Source organism: Nyctereutes procyonoides, unplaced genomic scaffold, assembly GCF_905146905.1.
Source record: "Nyctereutes procyonoides isolate TBG_1078 unplaced genomic scaffold, NYPRO_anot_genome, whole genome shotgun sequence".
NCBI classification, from domain to species: Eukaryota; Metazoa; Chordata; class Mammalia; order Carnivora; family Canidae; genus Nyctereutes; species Nyctereutes procyonoides.
In genome coordinates this window covers 41,912,135-41,933,244 of record NW_026575030.1, presented here as the reverse complement: position 1 = coordinate 41,933,244, position 21,110 = coordinate 41,912,135, and the positions used below count along the sequence as shown (strand labels likewise).

General features: G+C 37.5%; 1 protein-coding gene across 1 annotated transcript in view; it reads right to left on the bottom strand.

Annotated features, from left to right (window-relative positions):
• Positions 1-21,110, bottom strand: part of IMPG2 (interphotoreceptor matrix proteoglycan 2) — an 80,837-nt gene that overhangs the window by 10,195 nt on the left and 49,532 nt on the right. Inside the window, exons 11-13 of the mRNA XM_055316038.1 lie at positions 7,709-8,012; positions 5,424-6,712; positions 4,142-4,361 (exon numbers count right to left, since the gene is read on the bottom strand). Of these exons, the coding sequence (XP_055172013.1) occupies positions 4,142-4,361; positions 5,424-6,712; positions 7,709-8,012 (1,813 nt within the window). The remainder of the gene's footprint in view (positions 1-4,141; positions 4,362-5,423; positions 6,713-7,708; positions 8,013-21,110) is intronic.

Below are 21,110 nucleotides of genomic sequence, written 5' to 3'. Positions count from 1 at the left end.
TTCCTAAGTCTCCACATCTTTATCCTAGTATTCATTTTGTGACTTTGTAATCAGAAAATAATCTAATCTTGGCCTAGAGTGAGGGAGAAGAGTGTATACAGGGGGTGGGAAGGATGGTATTGCATGACACCCTTTTGTTGGTAAAAGTTCAAGAGTTTCTGAAGCATGACATGTGAAAACAAGTTAGGCAAGACAAGTCAATCTTGTCTCTAGCCCATCTTGATATAAAACAGCATTTTAATTGGAAGGCCTTTAACTAAAAATATACATGTTGTAGAAAAATATATATTAGAAATTTTAAAACTTTGTGGCCATTCTATGTGAGTATAGGTGTATTTACAGAGGGGAGGAACATTATATGGTCTCATTCATTTGGGGAATATAAATAATAGTGAAAGGGATTAGAGGGAAAAGGAGAGAAAATGAGTGAAAATGTCAGTGAGGGAGACAGAACACAAGAGACTCCTAACTTTGGGAAACAAACAAGAAGTAGTGAAAGGGAGGGTTGGGGTGACTGGGTGATGGGCACTGAGGGGGGCACTTGAACAGGATGAGCACTGGGTGATATGCTATATGTTGGCAAATTGAACTCCAATTAAAAAAAAAGGAAAACAGAATATAAGAAAAAAAGAAAAATATTGCTCTCTTTTGCTTCCAGACTGAGAGAAACCAAGACTAACATTTAATCATATTAATAAAAGATTATAGTTTGAAGGTCTCTTTCCAGTTCTTTGTGTGGGTTAAAGGTAGAGAATGCCCAGAATAGATGACTCTGTTTGGAAGAATACTTAGTGACTTTATAATAAACAAAGGTAGACCTGGAACTAAGCTTAGGATAGGAGACAGGGATCTAAATTATAGAACTAATACATTCTCCTTTTCCAATAGAAGGCCAAGAGAAGGATTGATAGGTCCAGGAAAATAAGAATGAAGGAAATACAAAGACAGCAAGAGTACCCAGAGAAATAGGGTAGTTGGCTGGGTCCTGAAGAAAGAACTGACTAGCAAGAAATGCCTTTGAAAGATTTGCTTTCAGGACGCCTGGGTGGCTCAGCAGTTGAACGTCTGCCTTCAGCTCAGGGCGTGATCCTGGGATCCAGGGTCAAGTCCCACATCAGGCTCCCCACAGGGAGCTTCTCCATCTGCCTGTGTCTCTGCCTTTCTCTCTGTCTCTCATGAATAAATAAATATTTTTTTTTAAAAATAAAGATTTGCTTTCAAGAATGGTTATGCCTAATAGCAATTATGTTTAAACTACCTGCTATGCCTTAATAAAGCCTCTTCCATCAACAAATAGCTGATACAATCAACTACTTTGTGTTAAAGGTACCCTGGGAAAGTAAAAAATGGGACTGTGATCTATGTTGGGTTAACATAAAGAACCACCACATGTGAGATTAGAAACAGTTCAAGTAACTCAGAGCTGGAGATGATTAAGAAATATTTAAGGTCCCCTATAATTCCTAGAGATATTGAGAGTGAGAGAGCCATGGATGTGGGTTTTACAAAGCACATGGGAAAGGCCAATTCCAGTTCATTCAAATATTAAAGGAAAAGTAACCCTATAAACCTTGATGACTTGCCATGCCCTGACATGTGAGTTACACACAAAAATGAAGTAAATGCACTATCTATTGCGCATTTTAAAAGAAGTAGGTTGACTTCTGCAAAAGTTTGTGTTTTTTTTTGTTTTATTTATTTATGATAGGCACACAGTGAGAGAGAGAGAGGCAGAGACACAGGCAGAGGGAGAAGCAGGCTCCATACACCGGGAGCCTGATGTGGGATTCGATCCCGGGTCTCCAGGATCACGCCCTGGGCCAAACCGCTGCGCCACCCAGGGATCCCTGCAAAAGTTTGATAAATCATAACTGCTTGCATTTGTATGGGTAGTCAAATGGTTTTACATGTTGTTTAATCCTCAGACTAGACCCATGAAATACATAAGCCAGGTAATAATACTACCCCCATTTAATATATAAGGTATTAAGACTCAGAAATAAAATAGCTCATCTAGAATCACACATATGATAAATGGCTGAGCAGAGGCAAGAAACCAGGCCTTCCAAATTATAATTAATTGCTTCTTCCATTGAGGACCCAACTTAATTCTCTGCATCCAAGTGTTCCAAATAAAAACAATGGTTTATTTCAGCCATTCAGAGTATTTTTTAGTAAACCCTATGTGCAAGACACTGTGCTAGGTTTGGACCAGAAAGTGATCAATAAAATAGTCTCAGTTCTTGTGCATAGCTCAACTGGGGAAAATAGCCACTAAGCAACTATGTGCATAAATAAGCATTATTACAAAAGTTATAAACTCTACAGCAGGAAAGAATATTATATTACAATAAAGACTAAAAGGGAAGACCCAATCCAGATTATGGGTGAATCAGTGAAAATCTCAAGGAAGAGACATTTGAACTGAGGCATTATGAGTGAACAGAAATCAGTCAAGAGGAGAGTTTCAGGCAATAGGCACAGTAAGTATATGCAAAGACTTTAACGCAAGAAAAGTTTCTTGAATCTGAGGAAGTAAAAACAGGTGATTTTGACTACAGTATGATGAGCAAAGAAGTTAATTTCACTGGATGATATTGGGGGAAAACAGGCTATTGAACCAGGCAGTCACTGAAGTGTTTTAAGTAGGAAAATAAAATAATCTGATGATGTTTTTATTTTTATTGTTTTAAGATATGATTTGTTTATTCATGGGAGACACAGAGAGAGAGGCAGAGCCACCGGCAGAGGGAGAAGCAGGCTCCCCGTTAGGAACTCGATGCGGGACTCATCCCAGGACCCTGGGACTACAACCTGAGTCAAAGGCAAGATGCTCAACCACTAAGCCACCCAGGCATCCCCATCTGATGATTCATTTAGAAACAACAGTGCTGTCTGGAGAATGGGTAGGGGAGAGGAATGAGAAAGGTAGTAGGGAAACTGGTTCAAATGAGGGGTGATAAATATTTGGCCTAGACTAGCAGCAGTGGAGAAAGAGAAGTACACTGAGTTGAGATATATTTAGAATATTCAGAATCAATGTAAGTTTGGGGACAAAAGAAACAGGTATCAAAATGAATTCCCAGGGCAGCCCCGGTGGCTCAGCGGTTTAGCGCCGCCTTCAGCCCAGGGCCTGATCCTAGAGACCCAGGATCGAGTCCCACGTCGGGCTCCCTGCATGGAGCTGCTTCTCCCTCTGCCTGTGCCTCTCTCTCTCTCTCTCTCCTCTCTCTCTCTCTCTGTGTGTGTGTGTGTGTGTCTCATGAATAAACAAATAAAATCTTTAAAAAAAATGACTTCCCAGGTTTCTGGCTTAAGTAGCTGAGTGGACATGGCTTTCATTTCTCAAGATGGTGAAGCTGACAGAAGGATTACATTTATTAAAAATTGGGGAGATATAGAAAACAAGAGCTCATTCTTGGATATCTTAAGTTTGATATACATAAGATACATCCAAGTTGAGATCATCAAGTATGTGGTTAGATTTTGGTTCTAAAGCTCAGAAGATAAGTCTGATCTACATATTAAAAATGTGGAGAATTACTAACATTTATATAAGACTTACAGTAATAGAAATGGATAAAACAGCTTAGGAAAATAACAGAAGGAAAGGGAGTCCAAAATCATTTGGGCTTGGGCAACCTAAGAGATGCAGCAAAAATAGGTCTAGTGGATAGGAAAAGAGAGCTAGAGGGGCGCCTGGGTGGCTCAGTTGGGTAAACATCCACCAGCAACTCAGGTCATGATCTTAGGGTCCTGGAATAGAGACCCGAGTCAGGCTCCCTGCTCAGCAGGGAGTCTGCTTCTCCCTCTCCCTCTGGCCTTCCTGCTCCTGTGTGCACTTTCTCTCTCTCTCTCAAAGGAATAAATAAATCTTTAAAAAAAGAGAGAGACAGTATAGGTAGAAAAGGGAATGGGAGGTGAACAAGATAACGTGTGTGAGCAACACTTTTAAAAAGAGAACGAAACTGATACACTATGAAGAGATCATTTAATAATTACCATGATGTGGAGATTTTGCCTGACATAGTACCATTTTTCCTTCAAGTATTCAATTCACCTTGACTCAGTATAGAAGGAAATACACAAGAATAATCATTGGATTCCCCTAAGAAACAACCATGGTATTCAGTAACATTACCTGATTCCACATCAAGGGAGTATTTATCAATAGCCAAGTTCATGGTCTGGTAGGCAGTGGTGCAGAAGTCTTCCAGAATCATGTAGACAGCATTGTTGACATTAGGAGGGACAGACTTGGCGAACTTCATTCGGCTGTTTACCACAATACTGCCATTTCTAAAGTTCAGAATTTCTAAGTTCTGGAACCCCGAGAGATTTGACTGGAGATAGGGAACCAGCTGAAATACATGAAAAGTAGTCAGATTATTTACAAGGTTTTGCATTTTGTTCAAAATATACCAACCCAAACCAAAAAAAACAAGGATGAGCCCCTCCCCACTTTTCCGAACTATATTTTTACATTATTTAAACTGCTCATCAGTAAAAGTATGAATTGTGAATTATTTGAAAGTGAAGGGATTTTCGAAATTTATTTATTTATTTTTTTTACTTTTATTTTTTTTATTTATTTATGATAGTCACACAGAGAGACAGAGAGAGAGAGAGGCAGAGACACAGGCAGAGGGAGAAGCAGGCTCCATGCAGGGAGCCCGATGTGGGATTCGATCCCGGGTCTCCAGGATCGCGCCCTGGGCCAAAGGCAAGTGCCAAACTGCTGCACCACCCAGGGATCCCAAAAGTGAAGGGATTTTCATAGTGATATTTAGGAACCCATGGAACTCGCAGTTTTAGATGCCCAGGAGTTCTCTGTTTCACCAAAGAATCACAAGATGCCCAGAGAGTTATTCTCTCTGTTTCACTAAAGAATCACAACAGTGAAGGTATCATAAGTACCTGCAAAATACTGGTCTCATAGCAACATGTGAAAAAAAAATTTAAACTTGTTTCAGGGATCCCTGAGTGGCGCAGCGGTTTGGCCCCTGCCTTTGGCCCAGGGCACGATCCTGGAGACCCGGGATCGAATCCCACGTCGGGCTCCCGGTGCATGGAGCCTGCTTCTCCCTCTGCCTGTGTCTCTGCTTCTCTTTCTCTCTCTCTCTCTCTCTGTGACTATCATAAATAAATAAATAAAAATTAAAAAAAAAACTTGTTTCAGGCTCATAATTCATGGAATACAATCTTCAGTATCAAAGTTACCACATCACCCTCATGCCATATTGCATAGATCCATTTCTTATATCTTATTGTTTTCCTACCAACCCTAGGCATGACATTATTTGTAAATGAATGTCCACGGCAAACCACACTTCCATTGGCTCAGATCTTATATGTTTAAGGGAAAGAGGGTTAGTTCATACATGATTATTCACTAATGCCCATGTTTCACTTCTAGTGCTTACCAGTTCCAAAAATCTTTGCTCCAGTGCTTTATATTCCAAAGAGTTTTTATTAAACAAATCTTCCGAAAACATCATGTTTGTCACTCTGAGGCTGAAGAAAACCACCAAAGCTCCTGCAGTCTGGGTATGACTCAAGTCACCTCCTTCTGTGGGCTGCACCACAAAAGCCCTCTCTGTGGAGTGAACATTTGTAGACATTTCCACATAACTACCAACCTTGCCATCTTCCTCTGGGATTAGCTCAGGCTGATAGTAATCTGTGCCTATCCGGTCCAGTTCTAATGAAATATCCTGAACACCCATAATTACTTCATCCTCTAGCAGGGTGGAGCTTGTGGTTGGAGACAATTTCGTAGACTGTATCATGGAAGATTTCAACCAGAGCTTGTCAGTACTCTGTGGTGTACTTGCCAATGTGTCTCTGGACAATTTCCCTAGCAAAGAAGTTCCCGTCCAAACTACATCTGATTCTGGCAATGTGGTCCCCAAATGTTGCATATCTGGCTTCATTACTGAAACCTCGTTGTCAAACCATTCAAGTTTGGATGACTCTGTAGTTTGTTCCATATCCTCCTTTAAAAATGGTAGATTGGGCTCATCAGTAGAAGCGGAGATTGCTATAGATGTCAGTAGAAGAGGTGCTTTGGTAACTGAGTAATAATCAACGTCAGGTACCTCTGATATTTGCTTGGAGAGAATTAGAGATGCAGATTGAGTTGTGGTCTCTGCAAAGATGGGCACAGTAGGTCCACCAGTGAGCTCTTCCTCTGCAAAGTTTGTGGATCTATCAAAAGGCCCGTATGTTAAATGGCCAATACTTTGCTCTGTAGAATCTATCTTCTCATCTATAATTAATTTCTCATCTATACCCTCAGTTGGCAAAAGTGGCCCCTGATCTTCAAGCCATGACTTAGATAGTGGTTCAGAACTCTTCTCTAATGAAGTCTCACTCCATGGCCAAGTAATCAGATCTACCTTTTGCCCAGACCCTGAACCTAAACCACTCTCAAATATAAACTCTTTTTCTATGGATGTGTCTGGCATAAAAGTGCTCACTTCTAATTGGCCTTTGACTTTGGTGGCCAAAGAGTCCAAGCCAAAAGGTGTAGTTATTTCTTTAGCAAGAAGATCTAAACTGACAGAGGAGGCTAGATATGGTGAGGATGTCGAAGATACTCCAGAGTCTTCCACAGATGGTATTGTTTCCTTTGGCACTGGGTGAGTGAATGGACCTGAAGGCAATGGATGAACAGAAAGAAAATCTTCTGACCCTTCAACTTTGATTAATCCTAAAAACAAAGTTTTCCATTAATTAATCTACAGAGCTGCCAAAATGTATTCCTAGTTTTCCTAATAATAAAGTCAGTTACTTAATTTTCTCATTAAATTAGGAAGTATAGTTGCTGATTTTTACTCTGACATTTTAACAGGCAAGATCTCGTGTTTTTGTGATATGGTACAATAACTTGTGAATATACTATCCTTTCCTGAGGATAACAAGATCTCAATGATTGAACTAATTCATCTTCAAACACTTGGATTTTTTTATTCCATGAAAATAAAGAACCGCAGGTATCCACATTAACAACAAAGACTAAATCTAGTGGAAACTAAAGGAGAAAATTCCTTAGGAAATTTTGTCTTTGAATTCTCATTTCCTAATTATATTTATTGCACATCATCCTCCAGATTCACCCAATATTTAATATCTTGGACTCATTATATCTTTGTTCAACTTCCTCTTTCACATATGTAGTCCATCTATAGATCACATTGATTTTTCCTTTCCTCCATAACATCTACTAAATCATTTATTTGATTTTCATTCCTTAATCTCTGTTGTAGCTACCCTAGTTCACTTCTCTCCTTCACAAGCCTAATGCAAGCTAGAATCTCTAAACTTGGCCCCCACAATTAATCCTATTGAGAGCTACTAGAATAATCTTCTTTGTTTGTTTACCACTATAATATTCAAGCAAATAAAGTAGTTCTTTAATAGTAATTTAAATTATATATTCTTTAATAAGATGTTCAAAATATCTATTAATTGAGCCCCACCCTAGCCCACCAAGTTCTTTTCTTATTATTTACCTATTTGGAATCTCCATTTCAATCAATTAAATCTGACTGTTCCCTCTCTCACACAACTTCCCCAAGACATTTACTCCTAATAAGACGCTAGCTACCATGCTTTTCTGTTAAACCTAGTCTCTTTCTGTCTTCAAAATCCTTGTCATCTGATTCAACAAAGTAAAAAAGCATGAAAAGTAATTAGAATTCCTTACCATCTTCTAATATGTGAAATCCAGAAGTCCTTTCCTTAGAAACCACAGGCAAGCCAATCTGAAGCACTGCTGGGGTGACAGAATGAAGAGTCAAGCTGCTAACGTCTAAAACCTCTGGGGAAGAACTGAGGCCCACCTTCGAGGGAAAGGCTAATTTGGGTGTAGATACTAAATCACCCAAAAGGCTTTCTGACCAGAGTTCCCTGCCATTGGTTGAGGGAGGACCAGAGCTGAAATCAAGTGGTGAAATACTGCTGGTGGTAGATTCATCTGCTGAGGGCCATTCAGCTTGAAGGGTATTATCCTGGGGGGAAAAAAAGGCTAAATCATATCATAGATAAAAGAAACACATAAAAATGATTTCAAATATCACCTATGTATTCACAATCCCAGATTTTCTAGGGATATAAAGACAATGTAATATTGGTGGCAGGGAGGGGGTTGGGAGACATGAGCTCTAGAACCAAAGAGAGCCCTCATCAAACCCCTGTTCAAACCACCTGCTAGTTAAAAAAATCGAGAGAAAAGCCATGTACCTGTTGAATCACATCTGTAAATTGGGAAGAGATGAGATAACATATTTAAAATATTCCAAAGTGACTTTGTGGGAAAAAGTATTATTTCTCTTGCTTAAATGGTCCCTTATTCTGTCTTATTAGCTTTAATACTCTAATTACAAAATTACTAATAACTGTAATTTGATGTCAAATAACTAAACACAGTGGGCAAGAACAATTAGCAATTTTATTAGTCTTTCTAAAGGGTATTTAACTACTTAAGGTTTTTCATTTTGATAAGAAATGTCACCATATCAAAATGTGGTCTGGCTACCTCAAAAGAAGAGCAACATCTATGAAATGGCATCACACTTACAAAATACAATTTTCTTTTTCCAATGACTTTTTACTAATAGTACTAATATTACCTTAAAATTTAACTTCAGGAATAGAAAAGTAGACAGAAACACAATCCTTGAACATGTTAAATTATTTAACCATATGAAGATAAGTCTACAAAAAAAAGTCTAGTGGTGATGTTAATAGGTAAAATGGCCATGGCATTTGGTGGGAGCTTATATACTTCAATCTATGCTGAATCACAAGTGATAAAAAATAAGAAGTGCCATATGTATAGAAGAAATTCATAAAATATTTCCTAGGTGAAAACTGATAAAGGAAAATAGAATAATCATTCTTTATCCTAAATAGCATAAAATCACATGGAAGCTTTTTAAAAACACCAATGTCCAAACCTCATGTCCCAGAGATTCTAAACTAATTGGTTGTGGATAGGATCTAGATACAGTACTTTTAAAACCGCCCCCATAGAAGATACAGGCTGATCATGTTCTACCTATAGTATTACAGGCTGGGTTTCTAAAATACTTTAGTTGTTGAATTGTTACATTTCTCATCAGGTAGACTCTTTAAGAAATCTCCTGGGGTTGGGTTCAAGATGTCAGCATAGGAAGATACTGAACACACCTCCTCCTATGGACACAAATCTACAGCTACATATGGAATAATTTCCTCTGAAAAAAAAATCTAAAAAACTAGATGAACAGCATTTCCACGACAAAGGATAAAAGGGCCCCACTGAGTTTGGTAGGAGAGGCAGAGATATGCTCTCACCAAAAACCCCAACCAAAAAGTTGCAATCCACAATCAGAATGAAATTTTAAAAACATGGAATGTTTCCCTGAGGAGCAAGGAGTTTGTGCCCCACATTAGGCACTCCACCCCTTGGCTACTGCACCTGAGAGACCAGCCCCCAAAACAAAAAACCAACAAGGATTATGTCCAGAACTGCAGGGAATGAAAAACCTGCCCTTAAAGGACTGACTTATAGACTTCCTTGCCCCAGGACCCAGTGCAAAAGTAGTATATATGTGTTTGTTTCAGAGATAGTTTTTAATCTTTTTTTTAATTAAAGTAACTTAACACATAAGGTTACATTAGTTTTAGGTGTAAAACATAGTGATTCTACAACTTTATACATTATGCAATGTTCACCACAAGTGTAGCTACCATTTGTCACCACACAATGTGATTAAAATATCATTTTTTTCTCTATGCTGTACCTTTTATCCCCATGACTTATTCGTTCCACAGCTGTAGGAACGAATAGCTGTGGAAGCCTGTACTTCCCACTCTCCTTCTCTCTGACAACCACCCATAGACCTACTATTCTCCTTCCAATAACCACTTATGGGTCTGTTTCTATTTTTGTTGTTGTTGTTATTTGTTCATTTGGGTGTGTGTGTGTGTGTGTGTTTAGATTCTACATAAAGTGAAATCATATGGTATTTGTCTTTCTCTCTTTGACTTACTTCACTTAGCCTAATACCCTCTATGTCCAACCATGTTGTTGCAAATGGCAAGATTTCATTCTTTTTATAGCTAAATAATATTTCATGGCATATATATAAATATGGATATCTCATGGCATATATATATATATATATAAAATAAAATATATATATATTTTTTTCAGGACAGCAAAGACGAGTGTGGAGTCAGACTAAACCTTAGGAAGACGCGGGCCGCCCTCCTCGCGCGGCCTTGGGACCAGCCAGGACAGATCCTGTCACGTGCCTTGGAAGGCGTGACGGGGGAGGTGGGGAGGGCAGGGAAAAAAGCAACAACAACTAGATCATTTTTGGCATTTTAACATCGAGACAATGACAAGTGGTAACAACAGCAAAGCAAAGAATCAAAAAGAGACCAATATTGAACTTTCCCATCCACCCAAGTATCACACGAAGTTCTAACCCCATCTCCCCCAGAAGCACCACGGAACTAAAAAATCTATTTTAAAGCACCCAAACCAGTCCAGACCCTCTCGAAACCAAGAGCCCCAGCCAGAGCTGTCGCCGTTCCTGGGTCAGGAGATATATATATATCACATCTTCTTTATCTATTCATCTATCGATAGACACTCAGGTTGCTTCCATATCTTTGCTATTGGAAATAATGCTGCTATAAATATGGGGGTACATATATCTTTTTGAATTAGTGTTTTCATTTTCTGTGAGTAAATATTCAGTAGTGGAATTACTGGATCTTATGGTATTAAAAGAAGTCTGGAAAGGGCCTAGACCATATGTAAGGGAGACACACTAATCCTAGAGTAACTGCCAGAAAGGAAGGAACCTGTTAGGGCTTTCTCTAGAACAGAAGCACTGGCAGATACCATTTTTTGTAATCTCACTCTACCTTACGAATACTGGTGCTGGTGAGCACCATTTTGACAATCTCCCTCCAACCTGCCAGCACATATGGGGCTTCCATCCCACATCACAGGCACATCACAGCCAGCCAAGCAAGCACCATTCTATACCCTGTACCAAAGCCAAGCCATAGCCAGCCAGGCAAGTGCCACTTTCTCCACCCCCTCACACACACACACACTTCTGACAAAAATATATCACAGCCAGGCTGGAGAAGAACCCCATCCACCCAGCCACACCACAGCTCAGCCATACCACAGTCAGAGGGTACACACAGCCCACACAGGAAAAACCCAGGGAGCACCTGGTTCTGGTGGCCAGGGTAGGATTGTGCTTCTGGCCCCCATTGGTCATCCCCTATATAAGACCACTTCTATAAGACTCCTACAAGAGAGGCATCTGTTTCATCTACTTTGCATTTGTTTGCATAGAAACAAATGCAAAGAATCAGATAAAATGAAGAGACAGGGGAATATGTTCCAAATGAAAGAACAAGACAAAACCTCAGAAAAACGCCTTAATGAAATAGAGATAAGCAATCTACCTGATTAAGAGTTCAAAATAACATTATAAAGATGCTTACCAGAGAAGAGTGCACAGAAAGAACTTCAACAAAGAGAAAATATATGAAAGTACCAAACATAATTCACAGAACTAAAAAATACATAATTACACTGAGAAGTACATTACAAGGGTTCAATAGCAGATTGGAAGAAGCAGAAAAACAAATCAGCAAGCTAGAAAACAAAGCAATGAACTCACCCACAAAGAGTAGAAAAAAGAAAAAATAATTTTAACAAATAACAATACCTTAAAGAACCTATGGGACAACATCAAGTGGAATAATATACACATTATAGAGGCCCCAGAAAAAGAAGAGAAATAAAAAGCAGAAAACTTATCTGAAGAAATAATGACTGAAAAATTCCTTAAAATGGGTCCAGGACATCCAGGTCCAGGAAGTACAGAGATTTATAAAAAAAGATGAATCCAAAAAGATCAACATCAAGACATACTATAAAGGGTCAAAACATAAAGATAAAGGGAGACTCCTAAATGCAGCATAAGAAAAAAGAACTTATTACATTCATAGGAATGTATAAGGCTATCAGCAGATTTTTCAGCAGCAACTTTGCAAGCTAGAAAGTAATGGCATGAAATTTTCGAAGTACTTTAAGGAAAGAATACTCACCCACAGTGAGATTATCATTTAGAATCGAGGCAAAAAATAAAAAAAAATAAAAATAAAAAAAAAAAACCTAAGAAAAAAAAGTTCTCCAGATAAGCAAAAGCTACAGGAGTTCATTACCACTAAATGGGCCTTACAAGAAACATTAAAGAGACTTCTTTTAGCTGAAAAGAAATGATACTGACTAATGACAAGAAAACATGCAAAAGTAAAAATCTCACAGGAAAAGTTAAACATAAAGATAATGGACTGATCACTTATAAAACTAGTATAAAAGACAAAAGTAGTAAAAATTGACTAAAACTACAATAATTAAAGGATACATAAAATAAAAAGATATAAAATGTGACATCAAAAACATAAAACATGGGGGATATTAAAATGTAGAGTGTTGAAATGTATTCAAATTTAAGTTACTATCAACTTAAAATAGATTGTTTTATATATATTATATATATATAAATACACACACACATACACATATATATATATGATGATATATGTAAACCTTATGGTAATCACAAAGCAAATATTTATAGTAAATACACAAAAGAAAATTAGAAAGGAATCTAAATGTAATACTAAGGAAGGTTATAAAACCAGAAGTGAAGAGACAAAAAGAAGAGACAAACTACAAAAAAAGCCAGGAAACAATGAGCAAAATGGCAGTAAGTACATATTTATCAATAATTAAATGTAAATGGACTAAATTTTCTAATCAAAATACATAGAATGGCTGAATGGATTTTTAAAAAAGGGGCTCATCTATATGCAGCCAACAAGAGATTCACTTTGGAAATAAGAACACTCACAGACTAAAAGTGTTAGGGATAGGGACAGAAAAAAATATCCCATGCAAATGAAAACAAAAAGAAAGCTGATACAGCTTTACATTCATCACTCTTTTACTACAATAAAAAAGAAAGAAGGGCATTATATAATGAAGGAGTCACTCTAATAAGAAAACATAACGTTTATAAATACATAGGTACTCAACACAGGAAGACCAAAATATATAAAGCAAATATTAACATGCCTAAAAGTAAAAACTGACAGCAATAAATCAATAATGAGACCCTGGCCATAAATGAGACATTACACCACATAGACTTAAAATATAAACATATAGAACATTCCATCCAAAAGCACCAGAATACACATTCTTCTCAAATGCACATGGAACATTTTCCAAGGCAGATCACATGTGAGGCCACAAAGCAACTCTTAATAAATTCAAGAAGACTGAAATCATATAAAGCATCTTTTCTGACCACAATGATGTGAAAATAGAAATCAATTACAGGAAGGAAATGGTAAAACACAAAAAATATGGATATTAAACATGCTACTGTAGAGCCAATGGGTCATCAAAGAAATCAAAGGAGAAATAAAAAAATACCTACAGGCAAATGAAAACAAAAATATAGTATATAAAAATTTATGAGGTGCAGCAAATGTGGTTATAAAAGGGAAGTTCATAGCAATAGAGGCCTACCTCAAAAAGTAAGAAAAATCTCAAATCAACAATCTAACCACTTTATACCCAAAGGAAACAGAAAAAGAAGAATAACAAAAACAACAACAAAACCCCAAAATTAGTAGAAGGAAGGAAATAATGGAAATAAATGAAATGAAGATTAAAAGAACAGAAAAGATCATTGAAACTAAGAGCTTTTCTTCAAAAAGATAAACAAAATTGACAAACCTTTAGCTAGACTCACCAAGGAAAAAAGAGAGGGCTCAAATACATAAAACCAGAAATAAAAGCAAAGTTACAATTGATATCACAGAACTACAAAGGATCAGAAGAAACTATTATGAACAAATTGGATAATCTAGAAGAAATGGATAAATTCTTAACATCAAACAATCTTCCAAGATTAAATCAGGAAGAAACAGAGAATATGAATAGACCAATTACTAGTTAGTAGATTGAATCAAAAGCCTCCAAAGAAAAGACCAGGACCAGATGGTCTCATTGGCAAACTCCACCAAACACTCAAAAAATATTCTGTTGCATTCTTCTAAACTAATAAGAAACTATCAGAAAAAATCAAGAAATCTTAAAAATCAAGAAAACAATCATATGCAATTGTATCGAAAAGAACAAAATACCTAGGAATAAGTTTAACCAAGGAGGTGAAAGACCTGCATACTGAAAATTATGACACTGATGAAAGAAACTAAAGACACAAATAAATGGAAAGATATTCCATGTTCCTGAATTGAAATAATATTATTAAAACATCCACATGACCTAAAGCAATCTGTACAGATTCAATGTAATCCTTATCAAAATTACAATGGCATTTTTTCACAAAACTGGGAAAACTAATTCTAAAATTTGTATGGAACCACGTAAGACCCCAAATAGGCAAAGCAATCTTGAAGAAGAACAAAGTCAGAGATATCATGCTCCCTGAGTTTAATCTATACTAAAAAGTTAGAGTAATCAAAACAGTATAAAAACAGACACACAGATCAATGGAAGAGAGAATCCAATCAAAATGACTTGAATTGTAAGACCAGAAACTATAAAATGCCTAGAAGAAAAAAACATAGTCAGTAAGCTCCTTGACATTGGTCTTAGCGATAATTTTTGGATCTCGCTCCAAAGGCAGGAGCAACAAAAATAAACAAATGACACTATGTCCCACTAAAAAGCTTCTTTACACTGAAAGATGCCATCAACAAATGAAAAGGTAATTAACTGAATGGGAGAAGATGCTTGCAAATCATATATTCAATAATGGGTTAATACCCAAAACATATTAAATACTCATACAACTCAGTAACAAAGACAATCTGGTTTAAAAAATGGACACAGACTGCTTTTTTCCCATCTTCCAAGTTGGTAGGTGAAAAAGCTGAAAAGCCAGATACTAGAGAGAAGAAATGTGAAACCAGGAAGGCTGATGCTGGTGGAAAGGTTAAAAAGGGCAACCTAAAGACTGAAACACCAAAGAAGGGACCTCCCACTGCAACCAAAACCCTGTTCTACTCAGAGGAATTCCACATCGGGCTCCCTGCAAGAAGCCTGCTTCTCCCTATGACAGACCAATATCTCTGATTAATGTAATGCAAAAATTGCCAACAAAATATTAGCAAACTGAATTCAAAGCAAATTAGAAGTATCATATGCCAGGGTCAGGAGAGGACTTATCCCTGGGATACAAGGATGAGTCAACATATACAAATCAATAAATGTGATATACCACATTAATAAAATAAAGAATAAAAAATCATCTCCACAGATACAGGAAGCATCTGATAAAATTCAGCACTCTTTCATGATAAAAACCCTCAATAAATTGGGTACAGAAGGAACATATCTCAACATAATAAAGGCCACATATGACAAATCCACAGCAAATATTATACTCAATTCTGAAAGGCTGAAGCTTTCCTGCTAAGATGAGGAACAAGACAAGGGTTCTCACTCCCATCATCTTATTCAGTATAATATTAAAAGTCCCAGTCAAGGCAATTAGGCAAGAAGACTAAATAAAAGGCATTCAAATCAGAAAGGAAGAGGTAAAATGGTCTGTTTAAGATGGCATGATCCTACATATATAATATCCTAAAGAAATAAAAAAAAAACTGTTAGAATGGGGGCACCTGGTTGGCTCAGCTGGTTAAGGGTCTAACTCTTGATTTCAACTCAGGTCATGATCTCAGGGTCATGAGACTGAGCCCTGCATCAGGCTCTACCCTCAGTGGGGAGTCTGCTTGAAATTCTGTCCCTCTCCCGCTGCCCTTTCCCCCACTCACATCCTCTAAAATAAATAATCTTTTAAAAAAACTGTTAAAACAAATCAATGAATTAAGTAAAGTTATAGGATACAATAGGATCAATATACAGATATCGACTACATTCCTGTACATTAAAAACAAGCTATTGGAAAAAGAAAAATAATTCCTTTTATAATAGCATCTAAAACAGTTAACAGCCTTAGAAATCAATATAACCAAGTAGGTGACAGATCCATGTAGTGAAAACAATAAGACTTTGGTGAAAGACTAAAGATGACACACATAAATGGAAGCATATTCTGTATTCACAGATTGGAAAAATTAATACTGTTAAAAAGTCCATACTAGCCAAAGACATCTTCAGATTCAGTGCAATCCCTATTAAAATTCCAGTAGCATTTTAGAAAGAGAAGAAACGATCCTAAAATTCATAAAGAACTACAAAAGACCCTGAATATCTAAAGCAATCCTGAGGGACGCCTGGGTGGCTCAGTGGTTGAGCATCTGCCTTTGGCCCAGGGCATGAGTCCTGGGATCGAGTCCCACATCAGGCTCCCTGCAGGGAGTCTGCTTCTCCTCTCTCTGTCTGTGTCTCCGCCTTTCTCTCTGGGTCTCTCATGAATAAATAATAAAAATAAATAAAATCTTTAAAAAAAAATTAAAAAAAATAAAAATAAAAATAAAGCAACCCTGAGAAAAGAAGAAAACCATACGCTATTACACTTCTTGATTTTAAACTACAATATGAAGCAACTACATTACAAAGCAATATAGTAATCAAAACAGTAACATTTTGGCATAAAAACAGACACATGGAAATAAGTCAATCGGAGAAGGACAAATATTATATGGTCTCATTCATTTGGGGAATATAAAAATTAGTGAAAGGGAATAAAGCGGAAAGGAGTGAAAATATCAGTGAGGGTGACAAAACATGAGAGACACCTAACTCTGGGAAATGAACAAGGGGTAGTGGAAGGGGAGGTGGGGAGGGGGTTGGGGTGACTGGGTGATGGGCACTGAGGGGGGCACTTGACAGGATGAGCACTGGGTGTTCTGCTATATGTTGGCAAATTGAACTCCAATAAAAGAAAAATTAAAAAAAAAAACAGACACATGGACCAAAGAGAGAGAATTTCTCAGAAATAAATACAAAGATACACAGTCAACTGATATTACAAGGGAGCTGAGAAAATACCCAGTGGGGAAAGGATAGTCTCCTCAATAAATGGAGATGGGAAAACTGGATAATCATATGCAAAAGAATGAAAGTGGCCCCCTGATGCCACTCACAAAAATTAATTAATAATGGATTAAAGACTTAAAAATAAGACCTTAAGCTGTAAAACTCATAGAAGAAAAATATCCTTGACATTAGTCTTGTCAATGATTTTTGGATATGACATCAAAAGCAAAGGCAACAAGCAAAAATTAATAAGTCGGACTATATCTCACACACACACACACACACACACACACAAACGGAATGCTTTTCAGCCACGAGAAAGAAATCTTGTTGTTTATGCCAACATGGATGGATCTTGAGGACATTATGCTAAGTGATACGGACTAGACAAAAACACAAATACTGCCTGATACCACTTATATGTGGAGTCTAAAAAAGCTGAATTTTTATAAATAGAGACAAGAATGATTATTTCCAGGGGTGGGGGGTTGGAGGAAATGAGGAGATGTTGGCCACAGGGTAAAAATTTCCAGTTATAAGATTAGTAAGTTCTGGGGATCTAATGTCAAACATATAATGTCAAACTATAATGTACAATGCTGTATTACATACTGAAAACACCTTTTTTTTTCATTTTTAAAATTTATTTATTCATGAGAGACACACACACACAGAGAGAGAGAGAGAGAGAGAGAGAGAGAGAGAGAGAGAGAGAGAGGCAGAGACACAGGCAGAGGGAGAAGCAGGCTCCATGCAGGGAGTCTGACATGGGACTTGATCCTGGGTCTCCAGGATCATGTCCTGGGCTGAAGGCGGTGCTAAACCGCCGAGCCACCCGGGCTGCCCCATACTTGAAAACTCCTAAGAGAGTAGATCTTTTTTTTTTTTTTTTTTTTTAATTTTTTTATTTATTTATGATAGTCACAGAGAGAGAGAGAGAGGCAGAGACACAGGCAGAGGGAGAAGCAGGCCCCATGCACCGGGAGCCCGATGTGGGACTCGATCCGGGGTCTCCAGGATCGCGCCCTGGGCCAAAGGCAGGCGCCAAACCGCTGCGCCACCCAGGGATCCCGAGAGTAGATCTTAAATGTTTTCACCACAAAAAAAAAAAAAAAAAAAAAGTACTTATGTGAGGTGATGAAAGTGTTACCTAACCCTACCATGGTAATTATTTCCCACCATGTAAGTGTATCAAATCATCATGTATGACTTAAAACTTACATAATGTTATATATCAATCATATCTCAGTAAACCTGGGAAGAAAAAAAGGAATGATCAGATGGAGAGAGTAAGAGTTCAATTCCAGATAAATGAAAAGTCAACAAATTGAAGTCCAGATGGTGAAAGGAAAACAAATTAAATAAAAATACTAGCTTAGGTGCTTAAAAGCTCAGATGCTTAAAAGACTTTCTTTGGTTTCTAAATCTTATGTTAGGAGAGAAGATATAATATTGTAATTCATTAAAAATATGTATCTGGTCTTAGGATCCACAGTTTGTGGCTCACAGATCCCAAAACCCTTGGAATTTCCTAAGTGTTGAGAGTTATTATAGTATGTTTTGTCATGTTAATGGGATAACTTTTAGAGGGCACCTATGGATTGGGACTTGTTGCCCATGAAGCCAACCATGTGATTAAGGGTGGAATTTTCTGTCCTATCCCATGGCCTTCAGGGAGGGGGGAGGGGCTAGAGGTTGAATCAGTTACTAATAGGTGACGATGTAATCCATCACACTTATGTAATGAAGCCTCCATAAAACCCGAAAAGGATAGAGTCCAGAGAGCTTCTGGGTTAGTGAGCACCTGGATATTTGAGGAGAGTGGCATACCTGGCAAGAGCTTGGCTCTGTGCCCCTTCCCACATACCTTGCCCTATGCATCTCTTCCATCAGGCTATTCCTGGGTTGTATCCTTTTATAATAAATCAGTAATCTAGTAAGTAAAATGTTTCTCTGAGTTCTGTGAGCCATTCTAGCAAATCAACCAAACTTGAGGAAGAGGTCATGGGAACCTGTGATTTATAGCTTGTAGGTCAGAAGTACAGGTAGCAACCGAGGCTTGCAATATCTGATGTCTGAAGTGGAAGTAGGGGGGCAGTCTTGTAGAACTGAGCCCTTAACCTGTGGAATCTGATGCTATCTCTCTGGGTAGATAGTGTCAGAATTGAGTTGAATCCTTGAACACCCAGCTGGTGTCTGGAGAATTATGTGGTGCTGTGTGGGAACACTCACTCCCCCTTCACATATTGGAAACTGAGTCTCAGTACCATTTTAGGGGGGTTAGCATGTACATATGTGTGAACAAAACACAAGTATCAAATTTTAGAATAGGATTCTTGAATCATGTCGTCTAACCTTGTCGATTAAAGATAAGAAACTGCATCTCATAGAAGTGAAATGCCCACAAAGAAAATAGAGGAAAAAAATCAGAACTATACTCCTGAGTTTCTAGAGTTCTTAGTCCCCATGCTTTGCCCATCATACTAAGCTGTTCATTGAGAGATATGTATAAGTATCTACAACCAGATGGCAAAAGGATTCCCAGAGGAGAAACTAGAACCAACAGCCTCAGCAGTCCATTCTCATTCAGATTAACCTATGTCCACAGGTCGGTAAGGCCCAGGTAAACAGAGCAAAGGGAGAAAGGAAACCCTATTTTCTAATATGCTAGGTTGAATATGGAGGTTGTTTGTATAGTCAGAAAATTTTCTTCCTTTCCCATTTCTTTTTCTAGTATTTAAAACCACACGTACACTCAAGGAGAAGCAAGAAGGCCATTTGCTCAATGCCCTATTTGTTCCTCAAAAAAGTAGTTAGAATGAAGACAATCATACTATACCAGGGAATTTACTTTTATTCCTCTTAATTATCTAAAATCACTTCTGGAGATGTGTTAAAGGCACATATTCATCCAGTTGAGTCAGGCATATTTATATCCTTGCAAATTCTACATGTGAAATTTTTCAGAATTCTAAGTGAAATGGCCTAAGCTCTTTAACCCATGCTGAAAAAACTGAATTTTACTACACAGAACCTACGAGCTGACACACATCAGGAAAACAGCTTAATCCTTAATGAAAAGGAAATCCTCAAACAATATACACAATTTCAGTATATCTACGAATGCCCTTTCATTCCATAAAAAATTGAAACAATACATAATATCTCTGATAAAATACAAGCCACAAATAAGCCAAATAAACAGTGAAAGTAAACAACTTGACTTTTTAAAAAAGATTTTATTTATTTATTTTGAGAGAGAGACAACATGAGCAGAGGGAGGAACGAAGGCAGAGGGAGAGAGAGAGAATCTCAAGCAGACTCCATGCTGAGTGTGAGCCCAAGGTGAGGTTCAATCTCACAACCTGAGATCATCAACTGAGCAGAAATCAAGAGTTGGATGCTTAACTGCCTGAGCCACCCATGCACCCTACAACTTGACTTTTTAAATAAGGATGACCATCTCTTCCAAATACGTGCCCCCTAAAAAATGGTATTCTTACATTGTGAAAGGTATACCTATATGTGCCAGCAATAGCACTTCATTTATTTTTATAGGAGTAGATGTTCCCATAGTAACAAATTCAACTCAAAAATTCTTCTTTTAGTTCAATGTAGTATATTAACTTATACTGGCCAAGTTTCACTTCTGTGAATGCCAACTGAAAAGCTTGCTAGTGCTATAGAAAGCATACTGTGCAACATGTGATTTTCCAAGTTAGGATGCCAAAAAGTGTCAAATTCAATATCTTGAAATTCCTACCTCTAAAATAATTCCTAAAAATCAATCTATTAAAAAATTAATCTCATTTCTATAAAAGAACAAAATCATGTTAACAGCTTGCTCCCTCCAAAAAAGAAAAACCAGTAACTACACACTTCTAGATAATCATTCTTTTTTTCATGCCTTATTATTAACCATTAACATTCCACTGTCTCCTCAAATTGTTACAGCCCCACAATTACCACCATTCAAAAAATTGAGAGGTTGCCTTTAATGCAAATAGAACCACATTATAGGCACCATGTGAGCCCAGTTAGTCAG